The 21,780-nt window shown below is 39.9% G+C and overlaps 1 protein-coding gene across 1 annotated transcript in view; it reads right to left on the bottom strand.

Moving 5' to 3' along the window:
• Positions 1–21,780, bottom strand: part of PCSK2 (proprotein convertase subtilisin/kexin type 2) — a 287,440-nt gene that overhangs the window by 224,733 nt on the left and 40,927 nt on the right. Inside the window, exon 2 of the mRNA XM_008588485.1 lies at positions 13,481–13,585. Within this exon, the coding sequence (XP_008586707.1) occupies positions 13,481–13,585 (105 nt within the window). The remainder of the gene's footprint in view (positions 1–13,480; positions 13,586–21,780) is intronic.

Raw genomic sequence — 21,780 nt, 5'->3', positions numbered from 1 at the left:
TACAAGAAGACTCAGTTAGACAATACAATGAAATGAGAAAAAACATACAGGATCTGAAAGAAGAAATGTGCAAATAAATCAGTATCCTGAAAAAGAATGTAGCAGAGCTTGTGGAGCCAAAGCATTCATTCAATGAAATAAAAAACACAACACAGAGTCTAACCAGCAACTAGAACAAGCAGAAGAGAAAATTTCTGACTTTGAAGACAGCCTATTTTGAATAACGCAGGGAGACAAAAAAAGAAAAGAAAAAAAGAATTTAAAAATGAACAAAATCTAAGAGAGATAACAGACAACCTCAAGCACACAAATATCCAAGTCATGGGTATTCCAGAAGGGAAGGAAAAAGGAAATGGCATTGAAAACATATTCAATGAAATAATGGCAGATAACTTCCCAGGTATAGGGAAAAACACAGACTTTCAGATTCAGGAGGCTCAAAGATCCCCAAAAAACATATTCAACTCAAAAAGGTCTTCTCCAAAACATGTTACAGTCAAACTGGCAAAACTCAAAGACAAAGAGAAAATCTTAAAAGCTGCAAGAGAGAATCATCGTCACCTATAAGGGAGCCCCTATCAGACTAACACCAGACTTTTCACTGGAAACCCTAAAAGCCAGAAGAGAATGGGATGATATACTCAAGATACTAAAAAACAAAAATTGCCAGCCAAGGATATTTTACCCAGCAAGGCTATCCTTCCAAAATGAATAACAAATAGCATATTTCTCAGACAAACAAAAACTGCAGGAATTCACTACCACATCATGGGCCTTACAAAAAATTCTCAAGGGAGTACTGGGTCTGGTACCTGAAAACCCACCATCACTACCATGAATACTCAAGAAAGAACAAATCCCACATATAAAATAAAAATGCTGACAATAAAGAGAAACAAAGGTTATCTACCATCCTGAGAAACAAACACAGAAGATGAACAGTAAATCAGAAAGAAAGGAACAGAAGATATTTAAAACATCCAAACAAAATCAATAAAATGTACCTTTCAGTAATAATTCTTAATGTAAAAGGATTAAATTCTCTGCTCAACAGACACAGACTGACTGATTAGATTAAAAAGATGGGCCCAATAGTATGTTACCTTCAAAGGACTCACCACATCTGTAGACACACATAGACTAAGAGTGAAAGGATGGAAAATGATCTACTATGCAAACAGAAATGAAAAACAAGCTGAAGTACCTATTCTTATATCAGATAAAATAGACTGTAAACCAAAAGCCATAAAAAGAGATAAGGCCACTATATAATGAAAAAAGGATCTATCCAACAAGAAGACAAAACAATCATAAATACATTTGCACCCAACATTGCAGCAGCCAGATTTATAAAGCAAACACTATTAGACCTAAAGAAAGAGATAGACACAAGTACCATAATAGTAGGGGACCTGAACACCCCACTCTCCACATTGGACAGATCATCTAGGCAAAAAATCAAAGGAGAAATACAAGATCTAAACAACACTTTTGACCAATTGGACTTGGCAGATATCTACAGAACATTTCATCCAACAACACTGGAATATTCATTCTTCTCATCAGCATATGGAACATTTTCCAGGACAGACCACATGTCAGGTCATAAATCAAGTCTCAACAAATTCAAAAAAATTGAAATTATTCCATGTATTTTTTCAGATCTCAATGGATTAAAATTAGAAATCAATAACAAACAAAACTGTGGAAACTATAAAAACACATGGAAATTAAACAACACTCTACTTAATGATATATGGGTCCAAGAATAAATTAAACAGGAAATCAAAAAAATTATTGAAACCAATGAAAACAATGACCTGTGGGATACTGCTTTTGCAGTACCAAGGGGAAAATTTATCACATTAAATGCTTACTTCAGAAGAATAGAAAGATGGCAAGTGAACAACCTAACACTTCACCTTAAAGGACTAGAAAAACAAGAACAATCCAAACCCAAAGTTAGTAGATGGAAAAAAATAATTAAGATCAGAGCAGAACTAAATGAAATAGAAACCCAAGAAATGATATAACAGATCAATGAAACAAAGAGTTTTTTTTTAAAAGATAAATTAAATTTAGAAACCATTAGCCAGGCTGACTAAAAAAAGAAGAGGGAAGACACAAATAACAAAAATTAGAAATGAAAAAGGTGATATTACAACTGATACCTCCAAGGAATCATTGGAGATTACTATAAACAACTATATGTCAACAAATTTGAAAATCTGGAGGAAATGGACAAATTTCTGGATACACACAAACTGCCCAGACTGAGCCAAGAAGACATGGAAAATCTGAACAGATATTCAGATTTTCAATAACAATCAAAGAGATTGAAACTTTTGTCAGCAGTCTCACAACAAAGGAAAGCCCAGTACCATATTGCTTCACTGCAGAATTCTAAGAAATCTTCAAAGAAGAATTAATACCAATTCTCTACAAACCATTCTAAAAAATTGAAACAGAGGCCATTCTCCCAAATTCATTCTACGAGGCAAACATCATCCTGATACCAAAACCAGACAAAGATACAACAAAAAACCTACGGACCAATATCCACGATGAATATAGATGCAAAAATACTCAATAAAATACTAGCTAGTAGAATACAGAAACATATACTCAAAATTATATACCATGATCAAGTAGGATTCATCCCAGGGATGCAAGCTTGGTTCAACATATGCAGATCAATAAATGTGATATACCACATCAATAAAATCAAAGACAAAAACCATATGATCATCTCTACAGATGCTGAAAAAGCATTTGATAAAAATCAACATTTGTTCTTGATAAAGACTTTCTATAAATAGGGTTTAGAAGGAAAGTATCTCAACACAGTAAAAGCCATATATGACAAACCCACTGCCAATATCATCCCGCCAATGTCATAAAAACAGGAACAAGACAATGATGCCCACTGTTGCCACTCCTATTCAACATAGTGTTGGAAGTACTAACCAGAGCAATCAGGGAAAGGAAGGAAATAAAGGGCATCCAGATTGGAAAAGATGAAGTCAAACTGTTCCTGTTTTCAGATGATATTATTCTATATAAAGAGCAGCCTAAAGACTACAAAAAAACTCTTAGAGTTGATAAATGATTTCAGCAGAGTTGCAGCATACAAAATCAACACACAAAAATCAGTAGTATTTCTATACTCCAACAATGAAGTAGCAGAAAAAGAAATTAAGAAAGCTAGCCCATTTATAATAGTCACTGAAAAAATAAAATACCTAGGACTAAAGTTAACCAAGGATATTAAAAATCTCTACAATGGGAACTACAAACCACTGTTGAGAGAAATTAAAGAGGACACAAGAAGATGCAAAGATACTATCCAATGTGATCTACAGAGTCAATGCAATCCCCATCAAAATTCCAATGACATTTTTCTCAGAAATGGAAAAAAACAATCCTAACATTCATATGGAATAATGAAAGACCATGAATAACCAAAGCAAACGTGAGCAAAAAAAATAAAGCTGGAGGCATAACACTACCTGACTTTAAACTATACTACAAAGCTATAGTAACCAAAACAGCATGGTACTGGCATAAAAACAGACACACGGGCCCATGGAACAGAATAGAGAATCCAGAAATCAACCCATGTATTTACAGCCAACTAATCTTTGACAAAGGCACCAAGTCTACACACTGGGGAAGAGACAGCCTCTTCAACTAGTGGTGTTGGGAAAATTGGATATTGATATATAGGAGAATAAAACTAGACCCATACCTCTCACCATATACTAAAATCAATTCAAAATGGATTAAAGAATTAAATATACATCCTGAAACAATAAAATCCTTAAAGAAAACATAAAAGAAACACTCCAGGAAGTAGAATTGGGTACAGGCTTCATGAATATGACCCCCAAAGCACAGGAAACCAAAGGAAAAATAAACAAATGGGATTATATCAAACTAAAAAGCTTCTACACAGCAAAAGAAACAATTAACAGAATGAAAAGACAACCAACAGAGTGGGAGAAAATATTTGCAAAATATTCATCTGACGAAGGATTAATATCCAGAATATACAAGGAACTCAAACAACTTAACAGCAAAAAAATAAGTAACCCAATTAAAAAATGGGCAAAGGAGCTGAATAGGCATTTCTCAAAGGAAGATATAGGAATGGCCAACAGTCACATGAAAAAAATACCCAACATCACTTAGTACTTGGGAAATGCAAGTCAAAACCACTTTGAGATACCATCTCATTCCAGTTAGGATGGCTAATATCCAAAAGACTGAGAATCATAAATGCTGATGAGGTTGCAGAGAAAAAGGAACTCTCATACACTGTTGGTGGGACTTCAGGATGGTGCAGCCTTTATGAAAAATGGTGTGGAGGTGCCTCAAACAATTACAGATAGATCTAGCATATGACCCAGCTATCCCACTGCTGGGTATATGCCCAGGGGAATAGAAATCATGTTGGAGGGACACATGTACTCCTATGTTTATTGTGGTGCTATTTACAATAGCCAAGAGTTGGAACCAGCGCAAATGTCCATCATCAGACAAGTGGATAAGGAAAATGTGATATATCTACACAATAGAATACTACTCTGCTGTAAAAAAAAAAAAAAAAAAAAAAAAAAAAAAAAAGAAATAGCACCATTTGCAGCAACGTGGATCAACTTAGAGAAAATTATATTAAGTGAATGAAGCCAGGCACAGAAAGAGAAATACCACATGTTCTCACTTATTTTGGGGAGCTAAAATAAATAAATAAATAAATATATAAACAAATAAACGGGGGCAGGAAGAAGATACAACAATCACAACAATTCCTTGAAGTTGTTAAGACAAGTGTTGATGGGGGGAGGGGGAAGAGGGAGGGGATAAAGAAGAAATTGGTAAAGGGACACAAAAATCAACTACATTGTATACTAAGTTAAAATAAATAACAACAACAACAACAACAACAAAAGAAAAAAAAAGAACTCAAGAATGACCTCAAATTGGGCTCTCTGTCATGCTCCTTTTTTCCCTGCTAGATAATTATTTGAGTCTCTTTCCACACAATAGGTTTTAATTGCTTTTCTTTTCTTATTTCCTTTGGGGGGCTTTCTCCTGTGGATTCTCTGAGTTCTCCTAAAAAACTAACACCCATTAAGTAATTCTTTACTTAGGGTGGCCTGCTGTCCCTTTTTAGTCGGGAACGGAAAATGGAAAATTGTTTTATGTTACCTGTTTTCTCTCAGGCAATAAGTTCTTTATTGTAAAATGGGACATATTTGCCACAGAGAAGATGGAAAACATAACATTTTCGGTACAGATAATGGCAAACCAATTAGATAAACTCCAGCAATTGGGCTGTTATTCAGACATGAATCTCTTTGTCTATCTGCTGTTTACTCATTTCTAGATCTGGCTTCCCTCTTATCCTCTCCTGAACCCATAAGGCTTTGAAATTACTGGCAGAAATTCAGCTCCACTCATTTTCCAAATTCTCTTGATTTGGATTTGAGAGCATGAAGCCTGTTTATAGATGGAGATGTGATCATGAACATGTCAATGAGCATCATAAAGGGAAAATGGTTAAACCAATTAAAAAATGCACGAGCAAGAGTTCTAAAGAGATTTTAAAAACTGTTCTAAGACATTTCCAACTTCAAACCTACGTTTGCCTCACAAAACATTGTCTTAGGAATATTCAGTAGCTCAACATACTTATTTTAACCATTCATTTATGTCTCCATTAAGGTATATTTACAATCTTAGCTCACTGTTGAATAAAATTTATCTGGAGCAATGATTCAAGGAGTGAAAAATTACTTTCTAGATAGATTTTTGAATCTTAACAGGAAATTATTTTAAGAGTTCCATCTTTCTGAAATCTTTGAAAATGTGATCAGGATTCAACCAACAAAACTTAGATTTTTTATTTTCTTTAATTGTGGGTTAAGGGTTTTTTTGGTTTATTTATTTAAAGTCAAACTTGATCTTCCTCATGTTTTTTATAGTTCCTTAAAATTAAAAAGAGTTGCCCAACTCAGGTTCTCCTCTTGCCATGTGGAACAGAGGATGTTTTCCTAGTAATTTCACCTGCAGCTTGTGGAGCTGTCTTGGCTCTGAGATATTACCTAGGTGGGCTTGAGTTTTTAAGAGCTTGATTGCCATCATTCTGAGTCAAATGTGACTCCCTGCTTTAAAGCACACTGCCCAGCCCAGACACAGCCATGTCCAGTTGAAACAAAATTTATGCCACCTTTTTATTTCATGAGCTCATGTGTGCACCATGAACATCAATACCCTTTGAGAAAGGGTTTGAACAATAGATTAGGGAGGGGAAAAGTGAGCAAACACTGATATCTCTAATAAGAAATAACAGGGATGGCAAACTTACTTTGGTTAAATGTGGATGAGGTAGGATATACTGGTCAGATAGGTCTCCCAACTTCTGGTCCTCTTCCTATGTTACTGCCACTTCTGTCTCCTTAGCTGGTCCCCAGTTATCTTCCCATCTTCTAAATTTTAGAGTGCCCTAGGGCTCAGTCTCACATAATTTCTCTTCTCTGTCTACACTCATTTCTTAGGTAATCTCAACTAGTCTCATAACATTGAATGCTCATACTATGAGGGTGACTCCTAATTTATGTCTCCAACTCTGACCTCTCTCCTAGATCCTTATGTCCATTTGTTTATTTTACATCTCCACTTGGATGCTTAATACATACACCAAATGTTAACATGCTTAAAACCAAACTCTTAATTCCCTACCGACTCCCCATCAACATGCTCCTTCCACCATCTCGCCCATCTACATAAGGGCTATCTCTATTCTATAGTAACTCAGGCCAACACCACTAGAGCCCCCTTGACCTTCTCTCTTTCTCTCCCATTCCTCATCTAATCCAGCAGTAAATGCATCAGCAAATCTGAAGACTCCACCTTCACAGCATCCCACAAATCTATCCTGTTTCTCATCACCTCCACCACTTCTGCTCTGGCCTAGCCCCCTAGCCTTTCTCTTCTGTCATATTGCAGTTATCTTGCACTGAATTATTTCTTATATCCACCTCCACCTCAAAGTCTATTATTTGTCCAGATGCAGAGAAATCCTATCTTATTTAAGTCAACCCAGAGTTCTTACTCTGCCTTTAATATTGTGCATGGTCTTATGCCCCTGTTCCTCTCTGACCTCATCTCTTTCCCTGTTCTTCTGGGCTCACTCCTTCACAGCCTTACTAGAACCCTTGCTGTTCCTAGAACACACCAAGTGTGCCCTGGGTTCCAGGCCTTTTCCCTGACTGGTTCCTCTGCCCAGAACGCCTTTTCTCCAGATATCTACATGGATACCCTCTTTGCCTCCTTTGGGTCTATATTTAAATGTTACCTAACCAGAGTAGCCAATCCTGGATGCTTTTTACAGAAAAGAAACACTCCTCCTGTGGCCTTCCCTCTTCTGCACTCTCAGCTTTATCCATCCTCATAGCACGTCCACCACCAGTCATGAAGTTGCTTTGTTTGTCATTTTTTCTTTCTGTCCTTTATCTCCATATTATTTATACAAGACTTGTCAGAGGAGGACTTGGTCTATTTTGTTCATTATTGTATCACAGTACTCAGAACAGTGCCCAGCATATAGCTTGGGCTCAGTAAGTACTTGCTGAATGAGTAAATGGTTTTCTACCAAGCAACTAGATAGGGGAGTTACATTGTGAGTTTAATAAGTATACACAAAATACTCATTTTTAAAAGATATTATGGAGGCATTTTGATATATGAACACATTTTCTTTTGCATTTTAGGGGAGGTTGGGAAAGGAGCCAGGTGAGGGAGGTCAGGAGAAATTTGCCTTACAATCCTCTAAAATATTTTCAGGAAGTCCTAAAAGTTCACCAGCCCATCCTTTAAAACCTTAGTCTTGTGAGTTATAAAGATGACACAGAGCCACTTCTCTCCATGTTGCTTTTCTCTACACCGGAGCTTACTAGAATACTCCCAAAGAAAGCTAAAGCTCCCCAGAGATCTCTGGGCTTGCTGGCATCATACCTCCCAGAGTGTTCCTGCTTCTACTTTAGTAAGCACAGCAGCAAGAACAGTAGCCATCACTTAAAAATGTGCTCTCAACATCTAGGAAAAAAATCAGGCTTACTCATTAACAGATTTCCCTGTGCCTTTCTGAAGCTGTTGTAAATAATTCTTCCCTGTTTCCTACAAATAGTTAATGATAGCACTAGCAGCAGCTCTTTGAGGCGGGAAGCCAGGCACATCTGCAACGCCCAGAGAAAATGCTCAAAGTTGCTCCCCGCTGCATAATAAAACCAGCGGATTGAGGCAGACGAGCTTTTCCCACACGTTGGGGCATCAGTAAAGACAACTCCCCCCTGCTTCTCTCCCACTCCCCCCCATCACATTTCTCCTTCTGATGCCGCCAAGTCACTCGCAAATGTATCACCCATGAAAGGCTTGTACCTGTTGACCTCTTGACATCATCTCTAGAAAATGAATTTGGCCACCAGATGGGAAGTTAAGTCAGGATCTGCTCTACTTGGATCTCTCAGCTTCACCATTTGGGCCCAAAATGTGGTCAAAATTATGTGCCTACAGATTGAAGTTCTCCTCCAAGTTCAATGAAATTTCTGGGAAAGGGCAGTGGGGGTGGAGTGGGGGAACTGGACTGTGTGGGCAAGAGCCCCTGACTCTGGAAGGTGCGTCAATTATTCCAGAAAGGTCAAGGGTCAGGCAGGATTTTGACCCCCATGGTCTTCAGTTCCTGGTGTTACTTTCATGGTTATGTTACATTATATGGTAAAAGGAACTTCCAGATATAATTAAGGTTACTCTTCTGCTGACTTAAGAGAGGGAGATTATCCTGGTCATCTGGGTGGTTTCAAGGAAATTACATGAGCCCTTAAAAGCAGAAGGGGAATTCACAGAGATGTGAAGAATAACGATTTGATGTGCTACTGCCTTGAAGATGGAGGAAGCCACATAAGAAAAAACGCAAGTGGTCCAAGGAGCAGAGCACAAACCCTGGCCAACAGCTGGCAAGGGCACAGGTACCTTTGTCCTACAACCCCAAAGAACTGAATTCTGCCAACAGCCCGAATGAGCCTGGAGCAGATTCTTCCCTAGTCTCCAGATGAGAAAGAATCCAGGCTGGTCAATATTTTGATTTTAGCCCACTTAGACCGTAACCAGAGAATCCAGCCATACCATGCTGAATTTATAATCTACCAAAACTGTGTGATAATTTCTTGTTTTAATTTGCTATGTTTGTGGTAGTTTGTTATATAGTAATAAAAACTGATAAACAGTGACAAATGCTTCACCTGTCTTATGACGTTTGAGCTAATTCCTATCATCACCCCATTTTATAGATGAGAAAACTGAGTCCTCAAAGATTAGGTACTAACCTGCCTAAAGTCACACAGCTGGCAGGAATCACATCATGGCTGTCTGACTCCAGGTCTCTTCTCTGTGCTAGGATTTCTCAAACTTAGCACTTGACATTTTGGGTTGGATAATTCTTTGCCATGGAAGGATGTCTTGTGCCTTTAAGATGTTTAATAGTATCCCTGACCTTGACCTTGTATGATGCCAGTAGCACCTCCCCCCCACCATCGTGACAATTCATACTGTTTCTACACATTGCCAAATGTTCCCTAGGGACAAAATTGTCACCATTGACAACCACTGTCCTTTACTTTAAGCTTTACTGTTTCCCTGGACCTTAGAAGAAAATGCCTATTTATGGGCCTGGGAATAAACTGGAACTTTATTTTACATCTTTAGAAGTGCCAACATCAGCCTGAGTTCTTCTAGGGGCATTGCAGAGGCTCCCCTGATCTGTGTCAAGCCAGGAAATGTGAAAAAATGAGGTCAGAGTGGGATAGAGTGGAGGCCATGGTTAGAGTGGGTCAGAACACAATCCTCCAAGATTGCAAGTCTCTGGAAGGGAAGGTAGTGCTTAGTTCATGGTTGTGTTCCCAGATCCACTTGGGGCTTATCCATGGATGGAACCAACTTCCGGAAAATGCCTCTTGAATCAAATGTGAGTTCGCTTCCTTCTTTGAAGACCATGCCACTTGGATGCTGTGGTGCGCCCGACTGACCTTTTTAGAGATGTCCTATAGTTCCCCAAGCTGCTAAATATAGCTTAGAATTGGTCTTTCACTGAGAATTGCCTTTGGTAGCAGCAGTTGACTTGCCTAAGACTATGCCCCCTTCTAGGGAATGCCCCTTGCCAATAACTGGTCAATATGGGGTCACAAAAACCTGGTCCCTTTATCTTCAGTTGGGGTAACTCTGAAGGGCCTTTACTGCTTCCGAATTTCCTGAAGGACTGACTGAGGCCTCTGCTGCAAGCATCAAAGTGATGATATTCAGCAGTCTGCTCACCTTTTAGCAGAAAGAATTGAAAAGACACCATTAACAGCCTCCATCAGAATCTATTTTCTTAGCAATTGCCCTGCGTGTTGATGAACAATGATGAACATATGCAAAGGAGTACTTTATGATCCCTTTCTAGTCTTTTTTCTTGTTTTCCCTTAAACATAAAAATTAGCTGCTAAGTGAAAGACAAACATCATTGAATTTCTGTTCTGAAGCCAAAACAAAACAAAATGCCATCTTGGTTCTCTATCTTCTTTATTTCTAAGGTTGGTAGTAGATTTTGGTGGTTTCTTTGGCCAAAAAACTACCTATACAGATCCAGCCCTGAGAGTCTGTGGCAACTGAGACCATTCTGCGCTTGTGTGCATGGTTCCCTGGGCTTTGGATTCCCCTTCATAAGCCTGCAGACAGCGAGAGACCAGGAAGTGGTGCAGACACAGGGAGGAGAGGGAAGCTGGAGCTGCTAGCATGGTTAAAGTTGGTAGTTCCAGGAGAGAGCACATTGCACAGAATAATAAAACAACTTACTCGTAAGGTCTTGGTTTATAAAGCAAAACTTGTAACATCTATGCAATAGAGAAAATCCTGGATTATATCACACTGTGCCCCTTAAACATGTATGATTAGTATGTGTCAATTATAAACAAACAAACGAACAAAAAGCCTGGATCAATCTGGTCCTTCCCCTTTCATTTCCATACTTCTATTTACTTTTCTCTTTGTGCTCTGTTTGAATGTGCTTGGAAATCCAAAAATTAGGGTATCCCAACACTAGACATATTTGCCATTTTGTTTAAGGTCTGTAAACCCGTAGAGCAGAATCTTTATATTGCTTCTCTTGCACTGTTCATAGACAACAATTTTTGTTTAAGAATAGTTGTCACCATATTTTCTATCAACAGATGCCAACATTAGAAAACTACACCAACATCATGAAGGAAAGACCCAGGCCTTAATCTAATATTTTGGAACAAGGTAGTCATCAAGAGTAGTTTTTTTTTTCTTTTTGCAAAGAATTATGAGATTTTTGTACTTTATTTCTTTTCCTAGAATGAGTTTATTATTGACAACATCTCTGACATTTAACCTTGATGACAAGACAGAGAACACGTATAGGAGACTTATGATCTTATTTAGTTTCCCTGCTATTTTCTGTTGGCCTTCATAGCCTTCTCTGACAGGTAGAATCAATTGGACACCAGGACTCCTATAATGCATAATGAAGGCAGAACTGATGTCCCTTTTAGTAATCATAGACAATATCTGGAGAGAAACACAAATGACTATAATTCTTCCTTATTACTCAACCCACCTCATTTTCTCCTCTTTTGAAAACATCACTCTACACTTCAAGGATCAGCATTTCAGAGATCATTTCAGAAATGGCCAAAATGAAAAATCTCATCCTTGAGGTCTCAAATAGTCTCTCTGACCCAAATAATGTCTCTTTAGTTTCATTGTTTCTCAGTTCTCTTTTCCAACACCAGCCTTTTAAGCATCTCTTTCCTTCTGTCCCCCCAGTTTCTTTTGTGTTTCTTTCTGAGTGATCTTGGGGCAATGCCTTTAATCATGGAAGAAGAAAAACCAATGGGACTCTTAAACAAATACATAAATAAAAGGGAAACGATTAACCATAATGGGCCAGATCATGGGGCAGGGTTGAAGTGTGGGAAAAACCAGTGTCATAGTGCACCAGAGTGGTCTTTGTCTACTGGTGCCCACCTTGGGTTCATAGATGAGACAGGCAAGATCTCTGTCCATATGGCTGCCCAAAGGTATCCCCAGGCAATATATTGGTATAGCCAGGGCCCAGGATGTTATCACACAGAAAAGAGAGCTTCTCCCTTAGGTGGGGTGCCAGCTTCTACAACAGACACTGCAAGAATGCTTGGCATTGGCTGGCAGCACAGGCAGCTTCATTCTTACTATAAAGACAAATATAATTTCTCAGAGCAGAATGTACAAATCCCTGGGTTGAGTAGTTAAAGAAAAATGGGCTGTGGCCATTAGATGGTGATCTTCTGGGGAAGCTGCTTCATCTGCATCCCTAATTAAAGCCTAAATTAAAATTGGGGAAGTGTTCACATGAAAATCCCCACAAGAATGAGTTTCCAGATTCCATCAGTTCAAAAGGAGTCTCGTGAAAATCTCTCACTCAAATGTCTGACCCACTTTTCATCAGCTCTTCCCCAAGAATCTTGGGAAAGAGGTTATGCTGCCTTCAATGCATAGAGAGCAACTTGCCTGGTTTATTACTTTCTCTCTTGGTGAGTTGCATAAGAGAAATCATCCCAATTGGTTGAGTGTGTAGGTACATAAGGATGGTGGAAGATTGGAAAAGGGAAGATTCAGTGATGACCCAAGCTCCTATTCTTAAAAGCAGGGAATAGGAACCCTGGAAGAGGAGCTGCTTTGTGGCTAAGATTATATGTTTGGTTGGAGGAAAGTTGAATTTGAGCTGTCAGGGAGAGCAGGAAATAGGACGTGGAACCCAAGAGTGAGGTAAGGATGGAGATAAAAAATGTGGGTCACGAGCCTCAAGAAGACAGTTGAGGCATGGGGGCAAATTAGGTCAGTGCAAGAAAATACAGGGTGAGAAGAAAAGCTGAGATGATCATGGCCACAAACATGCATGGACACTGAGAAGCCTGCTGCCTGTCGTGAGCTGGTCACTTACTGGTCCACTCATTCTTCCATTCACAGTATGGGGCATGACACCCTCCTTGGAGAGTGTGGATTCATCAATAGAAACCTTTCATAAAATGACCTTAAACTGCTTGGTGTCTTCCCATCCATCACAGGCCAGGACATGTTCCCAAGCAAACCAAAGTCCTCAGGAGACAGTCCCACAATAACTCAGGAGAAGACAACCAGTAAAAGGGTAGTATCCCTGTTTTCTTCTCTCCCAACCCTATAAAGGGGCCTAGGATTGTTTATTATGCACAAGACAAAGGAGCAGATTGTCCCTAGTGCCATTCTGCAAAGGGTCCCTCTGGCCTATCATAACACACTAAGTGCCTTTACTTCAAAATCCCCTGCCGGCCCCCACCATACCCTCCTCTGGGCTTGGTTGTAGCAGCAGAGGTTGGGAGACAGGTTTCCAGGGAAAACTCACCCGGGGGTCTCTCTCCAGCTGCTGCTTGTGGTGTAGGCTGCGTCTTCTCTTGGCCTTTGCCAGGCCATTGTGATAAAAGTGGTAAAGACCTTCAGTGAAGGGGAGCTGTGGGGAGTCAAAGAGACACAAAGCATGATTAGCTTCTGAGGCTGGCCCAGGGACAGGGACAACAGGGCTGGGGCTGCATGCAGGAGCTCCATGGGGAGGGGTTCCTATCGGAGCTGGCCCTCTACTTTGCTGTCACTGTGTTCCTTCCCTTCCTGCCTTTGCTTATGTGGTGCCCATCCCCTCCTGCTCCCCAAATACATTCTATTCTTTCCCCCATTTCTTTAGTTTCTACGCATTCTTGAATTGCCTCCCCACTTCTGTGGAGGCTTGTCTTTACGTTCATACCCTCGTCAAATTCTCCACTCTCCACTCTTGGACTAGTGTTTCTACTCCATGTGCCATCCGGTGGCTCCAGAATTAGGTTGTGACCTAGTCATATATTCCCAGATGGATTGTCTGTCCTGTGTCTTGGGCTTTCTCTATGACCCCTTGGTGGCTCTTATCAGACTGAGTACAGTATGACCACCTAAATTTGCAAAGTCCCCATGGGACGACAGGCCAGGTTTTCCTTCATCTTTCTATCCCAAGGATCCTTGGAATCAGGTATGAATGTCAGAGCCAGTTAGAGAAGCCACAACGAGAGCTTGTCTTTGGCAGAGGGCCCATAAAAATATTGGAGAACCTAAAGAAGACTGCCATTTGTTCTGTGATTTAAGGTAGCTTGGTGGGAAGAGCCTTGACCTGGGAGTTGAGTGACCTGGATGTGACTCATGTCTATTATCAGTGTGCCTTGGGCAAATCATTTCCCCTCTGAGCCTCTTTTTTTCTTCTGATATATCCACATGTACAGCTTCAAAACTCTCAGATTTCTACCCTTTCTCCACGTCTTCATATTAATGGAGATGTGTTCTTTGTAGTTCTTAACTGGATTAATGAATTTAATCATATGCTTGAAAATTATAGATAAAACAATGTATATATATACATTTTGGTGGAAATAGAACAAATGATTTTAATCATATTCTCAAAGGGGTCCCCAAACCAAAAAAAAAAAAAAAAAAAAAAAATTCACTACTCAAAATATTTGCTGTTGGATTTTTTTTTTCTTGGCTTTTTTCACTTGGCATTTATTTTCACAATCATCTCCATTGTTGCATGTATCAATAATTTATTCTTTTTTGTTGCTCAATAGTATCCCATTGCATGGATATGCCACCATTTGTTTATCTTTCACCCGTTGATGGACATGTGCCTTATTTACAGTTTTTTTACTATTGCAAATAGTTTTTTCTTTTAATTTTGTAATTTATTTTATTTATTGAATCAAAATTGATTATGCATATTTTTGGGGTTCAGCACTGAGATATGTTGATCAAATCAATATTAGTAGCATACATATTGTTACAAATCGTATTATTCTTTATGCCCCTTGTCCAATCTCTCCCCATCCCCCACTCCCTCCACCCCCCCCCCCGAATTACCCTAGATTTCTTCTCTCCCTCTGAAAGAATAATGGTTACTCTGTTAATTTGTTGCCTAGATGATCTGTCCAATGCTGAGAGGTGTGATCAGGTCCCCCAATATTATCATAGAGCAGATGCTTCTTCTGTCACTCTGAAATGGGCTTTGTGGAGAGAGACATCCTCTTCTTTTCTTTATATCTGCTGGTGACTGTCCTTGTGTCAATGTACTTCAGAGGTTGGTGGACCATCTGCGTGGTGGTTGTGGCATCTAGCTGTTTTCACAGCAGCCAAGGTTATTGTGGTGGCTGTGGTGGGCCACCCACGTGGAGGTGATGCTTTTGGCATGCTTCTTGGTGCTGGTGGTGTGCCTCGTTGTGGGGGTGTGTCTGGTCCCCTTCTCCATGCCTCTGGTCCCCAGGCTGGCCCCAAGGCACTGGTGCAGTGTGCCTGGTTGTGGGAGGGGGTCCAGTCCCCTTCTCCATGCCTTGGGACCCACCTTGGGATGGGCCCCGAGGTGCTGGTGTGGTCTGCCTGGTTGTGGAAGGGTGGTCCAGTCCCCGGATCCATAACTTTGGTCCCTGGGCAGGCCCTGAGGAGCAGGCAGGGTGTGCCTGGTTGTGGGAGGGGGGTCTGGTCCCCTTCTCCAGGCCCCAGGTCCCTGGGCAGGCCCTGAAGTGCTGGTACAGTGTGCCTGGCTGTGGGAGGGGGGATCCAGTCCCCTTCTCCATGCCCTGGGTCTCCAGGCTGGCCCTGATGAGCTGGTGCCTGGTTGTGGGAGGGCCATTCAGTTCCCTTCTCCATGACTCGTGACCCTGGGTGGGCCCTGAGGTGCTGGTACAGTGTGCCTGGTTGTTGGAGGGGGGTCTGGTCCCCAACTCCATGCCCTGGGCCTCTAGGCAGGGCCCCGAGTCCCTGGCAGTTTGCCTGGATATAGGAGTGGGCCAGTCACCTTCTCAATGCCTTGAGAATCTGGGCAGTCCCCAAGGCCCTGGTGTGGTGTGTCTGGTCATGGGAGAGGGGTCCAGTCCCCTTCTCCATGCCTCAGGTCCCCAGGTGTGCCCCGAGGCACTGGCATGTTGTGCCTGGTTGTGGGAAGGGGGTCTGTTCCCCTTCCCCATGCCTCTGGTCCCCGGACGGGCCCCAAAGGACTGGTGTGGTGTGCCTGGATGTGGGAGTGAGGTCCATCCCCGGCTCCAAGCCTCCAGTTCCCAGGCAAGCCCCAAGGTGCTGGTGGTGTGCCTGGGCTGGAACTAATTTTTTGTCCTTTGCTAACTTCTAAAATAGGGGAACTTCCTGTGGGAACCAGTACTTGAGCTGTGTGATTGAGTTAAATTGCTGCTTTGCTGCTGTTTCCCTAGGGAAGGATTTTTGTGCAGCTCAGGGCTTAATTGTTGACCTTATAGGTATTTCTGGCTCTCCAGAGACCTGGTGGATCTGTGTTGTGTAGACACTCTGATCTGGGCCTGAGTTTTTTCATCAAACTGTACCCCATGCAATTCTGCACTCCCGACCAGTCTCTTCTGAGTGGTCCTGCACTGATATGGGGGTGGGTTGGCTGTCCTTGCTGTGTCCCAGTGTACTCCTGGTGGGCCGGGCTCCTCCACCATCTGTGCTCCAAACACTTCCCATGGGATGTGCCCTGTGCAGGTCCCTTGCAATGACTCACCGGCCACTGAATGGCTCCCCTTTTTTCAGTTGTTCTGGCTCTTCACTCCTGCGTGGGTCCATAAGAACCCTATTATGGTCTTGCTGTTCTGGGGGCCACCAAGGCCCTCTTCTCGCCTGCCACCTCCAAATAACTCCACGTGAAGGGCATAGCTGTGGCTTCTGCCGGCTCCTGTTCCATGTGCTCATCAGCTCTAGCCTTAAAGCAGTCGCAGCCCAAAACCCTCAGAGCAGTTTTTTCTTTCTCTCATCGTAGTTTCTCCCACCTTCATGAACTCTGTAGATCTCTCCTCCTCTTCCCCTGAGCTCCAGTGGCCCCAGCTTGGCTGATGTTACATTTTTATATTTGTAAATTGGTTGATTTGTGGGAGAGAGTGATGCCGGGGACCGTCTATTCCACCATCTTGATCGGAACTCTCTGCTGTTGAAACTTTTGGCGTGTGCTCTCTCCCAGTGTTTGAAAGAAAAGAGAAGGGGATGTGAATGCTTTGAAAGTAAGGTTTTCCAACATAAGTGGGGTCAATTTGAGATTTTTAGAACAAGTAGAGCCTCAGTGTGGCTCAAATATTTCTTAAATAACATTTATTATTATTATGTTTTAATATAAGAGAAATATAGAAAAATTGGAAAACAGAGAAAGACACAAACAACAAAATAAAAATTCTCCACATTTCCTTTTTTGGTAGTATGGGATTTAGAAGGTCATCTCTTTATGTTGTAGGCCTACCTCTCTCTCAAGAACAAATTACTATTTCCTTAATATTAAAATGAGTTAGACAAAAGGTCATTGTACTAGCTGTATAGTATTCTACTACATAAGATATACCATGATTTGTTTAGCCTTTTCATTACTGATATATATATATGTATATATATATAAAAAGATGTTTCCATATTTTTCTTACATTAAAAGAAAATGTTGTATGTTGGGGTGGGGGGAACTTCAGGAATGACAGAGTAAGAACCTCCAAAAATCCACTCTTACGTAAAAACAACTAGAACACTGTAAAAACTGCCAAATCAACATTTTCAGAACTCTGGAAATTAACAAAAGGCTTGCAGCAACCCGAGGAGAATTTATTCAAGAAAAATAGTAGAATCTAAGCAATAACAGCAAGATTTGTGGTGTTTAAAATGCCCTATTTCCATCCACATCTCCCCAGCTCTGAACTGGTGTTTACAGTATCTTTGAAAACCAACAAGCTTTCAATTACAGTGACTATAAAAACCAGTAGCTTAATAGACACTAGATGGTGCAGACTGGGTTTGGAATTGTTAAGAAAGCCCTACCCCCAGATAATTGTCTGGAAACTACCTGGAAAGGTTTCATTTATAAGGCTTATTGTTATTTGCTCTGACCCAGAGTTTGCTCAGTGGGAAAAGTCTTATCTTCAGGGTGTTTGTAAAAAACAATCAGTGGGAATGGTTTAACATTGCAGCTTCCTGAGGCAGCAATAACCATTGGGGCAAACAAGAGGCTGGCCATAAAGCTTAAAAGAAAGATCTGAGAAATGAGATGTTCACAGAGGGCTTTTCAAAGCTCTAACATATTCCTAGAGACTTGGAAACACACACACACACACACACACACACACGTGCATATAACTGGGAAATATCTAAGAAGGCCCTAAATGCTCACCTTTGGTTGACTTGGAGGCTCTATGAAAACAGAAAGTAAAAGCCAAAGCAGGGTTGTAAACAGCCTACCTGAACATCAAAACCATGACCCAATATACACACAAAGGGAAAAACCCCCAAAATCAGAAAACTAAAACAAAAAACAAACAAAAAAAACTTTATCAATTCGAGGTCATTACAAAAATCTCTATCCAGTTATTAAATGACCACTAGGCTAGCCAAGCAAAGATTCAATGGTACATTATAGGAATTACAGACTTTACATAATTAGTCCAGGAAAGACATTAAACAAACAGCAACAGTAACAAAAATAAAACCCATAAGCAACAACAAAAAACCTGAGGAGAGGGTTAATCTGATTTCTGGGGTTGCCACATTATATTATTTAATATGTCTCCTTTTCAAGAAAAAATTATGAGGCACACAAAGAAATAAGAATATGTGGCCCATGCATGGGGAAAAAAAATTAAAACTCTGTGAGGAAGCACACATTTAGGACTTCCTAGACAAAGCCTAAATTAGTTATTATAAATATGTTCAAAGAACTAAAGAACACCATGTCTAAAGAACTAAGGGAAAGTATGAGAATAATAGTAATCAAATACAGAGTATCAATAAAAAGATAGAACTTATGAAAAGAACCAAATAAAAATTCTGGGGGTGAAAAGTACAATAACTGAAATAAAAAATTTATTACAGGACAACAGCAGTTGGCAGAAGAAAGAATCAGTAAACATGAAGATAGATAAATTGAGATTACCCAGTTGGAAGGACAGAAATAAAAATGAATGAAGGAAGATGAACAGAGCCTCAGAGATTTGTGGTACATTGTCCTGCATATCAAATACTCATTCCTGGAGTTTTAGAAGGAGAGGAGAAAGAGAAAGGGGCAGAAAGAATATCAAAGAAATAATGGCAGAAAACTTCCATAATTTCATGAAAAGCAAAATGTATATATCTAAGAAGTTCAAACAACTCAAAGTAGGATAAACTGAGAGATCCGTTCTTAGATGCAGTGTAGTCAAACTGTCAAAAGTCAAAGACAAAGAGAGAATCTTGAAAGCAGCAAGAGAAATGTTCAGGAAGATTAACAGGTGACTGCTCATTAAAAGCTGTGGAGGTCAGAAGGCAATGGGATGTCATTCAGAGTGATGAAAGAAAACACCTGCCAAGCAAGAATTCTGTATTTGACAAAACCGTCCTTCAAAAATGAAAAAGAATTTCATACATTCCCAGAAAAACGAAAACTGAGAGCATTTATCACTAGCAGATCTACCCTACACGAGGTACTAACAGTATCCCTTCAGGCTAAAATGAAAAGACACTAAACAATGTGAATCCATGTGAAGAAATAATACCACTAAAGGTAGATACATAGGTAAATATAAAAGACAATATAAATGTATTTTTGTTTGTAACTTTTCCCCTCCTACCTAATTTAAAAGACAACGGCACAAAGCAATAATTATAAAATTGTGTTGATGGGTTTATAATGTTTAATAATCTAATTTGTATGACAATAAATCACCAGTGGAAGAGAAAGAGAACATAGCTATATTGGAGCAAAGTTTTTGTATGCTATGAAATGAAGTTGGTATTAATCTGACCTAGATTATTTAAGACACTCACTGTAATCTCCAGAGGAGACACTAAGACAATGACAAAACAGTATGTGGCAAAATTAACAACAAGGTAAGTAAGATGATACACTAGGAGATATTTAACACAAGAAGAAAAATATGGAGGGATAGAAAAAACAAAAATTATATAAGACATAGGAGGTGTATATTTTACCTCATCAGTATTACTTTTTAAAAAAATTTAATTTTATTTTGTCAATGTATGATGTGGTTGATTATTGTGGCCAATTACAGAAAACTCCCTCCTTCCTCCCTCTCCCCCAGCCCTCACAACAACCTCATATCTGTTTGCTTGTTGTATCAACTTCAAGGAATTATAATTGTTGTGTCTTCTTCCCTCCCTCCCCCCACCCAGTGTATTTATTTATTTATCTTTAGCTCTCACAAATAAGTGAGAACATATGATATTTCTTTTTCTGTGCCTGACTAGTCTCACTTAATATAATTTTCTCTAGGTCTATCCATGTTGTAGCAAATGGCAGTATTTCATTCTTTTTTATAGCAGAGTAGTATTCCATTGGGTAGATATACCACATTTTCCGTATCCACTCATCTGATGATGGACATCTGGGCTGGTTCCATCTGTTAGCTATTGTAAATAGTGCTGCAATGAACACTGGAGAACAGACATACTTTTGACTTGATGATTTCCATTCCTCTGGGTATATTCCCAGCAGTGGGCTAGCTGGGTCATATGGTAGATCTATCTGCAATTGTTTGAGGAAACTCCATACCATTTTCCATAGAGGCTGCACCATTTTGCAGTCCCAACAACAATGTATGAGAGTTCCTTTTTCTCCACAACCTTGCCAACATTTATTATTCACAGTCTTTTGGATATTAGCCATCCTAACTGGGGTGAGATGGTAACTCAGTGTGGTTTTGATTTGCATTTCCTGGATGCTGAGTGATGTTGAGCATTTTTTCATGTGTCTGTTGGCCATTCATATATCTTCCTTTGAGAAATGCCTATTTAGCTCTTCTGCCCATTTTTTAATTGGGTTACTTGTTTTTTTGTTGTAAAGTTGTTTCAATTCCCTGTATATTCTGGATTTTAATCCTTTGTCAGATGCATATTTTCCAAATATTTTCTCCCACTCTGTTGGTTGTCTTTAAATTCTGTTAATTGTTTCTTTTGCTGTGCAGAAGCCTTTCAGTTTGATATAATCCCATCTGTTTATTTTTTCTTTGGTTGCCCATGGTTTTGGGGTCGTATTCATGAAGTCTGTACCTACTCCTACTTCCTGGAGTGTGTCCCCTATGTTTTCTTTAAGGAGTTTTATTGTTTCAGGGTGTATATTTAATTCTTTAATCCATTTTGAGTTGATTTTAGTATATGGTGAGAGGCATGGGTCTAGTTTCATTCTCCTGAATAATGATATCCAGTTATCCCAGCACCATTTGCTGAAGAGGCAGTCTCTTCCCGAGAGTATAGGCTTGGTGCCTTTGTCAAAGACCAGATGGCTGTAGGTGTGTGGCTTGATTTCTGGATTCTCTATTCTATTCCATTGATCAGTGTGTCTGTTTTTATGCCAGTACCATGCTGTTTTGTTTATATAGCTTTGTAGTATAGTTTAAAGTCAGGTAGTGTTACGCCTCCAGCTTTATTTTTTATTTATTTGCTCAGAATTGCTTTGGCTATGTGTGGTCTTTTGTTAATCCATATAAATGTCTGGTTAATTTTTTTCATTTCTGAGAAAAATGTTATTGGAATTTTGATGGGGATTGCATTGAATTTGTATATCACTTTGGGTAGTATGGACATTTTCACAATGTTGATTCTTCCCATCCAAGAGCATGGGATATCTTTTCTTCTTCTTGTGTCTTCGTTAATTTCTTTCAGCAG

This window comes from Galeopterus variegatus, unplaced genomic scaffold (assembly GCF_000696425.1).
Source record: "Galeopterus variegatus unplaced genomic scaffold, G_variegatus-3.0.2 Scaffold129, whole genome shotgun sequence".
NCBI lineage: Eukaryota > Metazoa > Chordata > Mammalia > Dermoptera > Cynocephalidae > Galeopterus > Galeopterus variegatus.
Note: the sequence above shows the minus strand (reverse complement) of the source record. Positions and strands in the feature narration are given on the sequence as shown.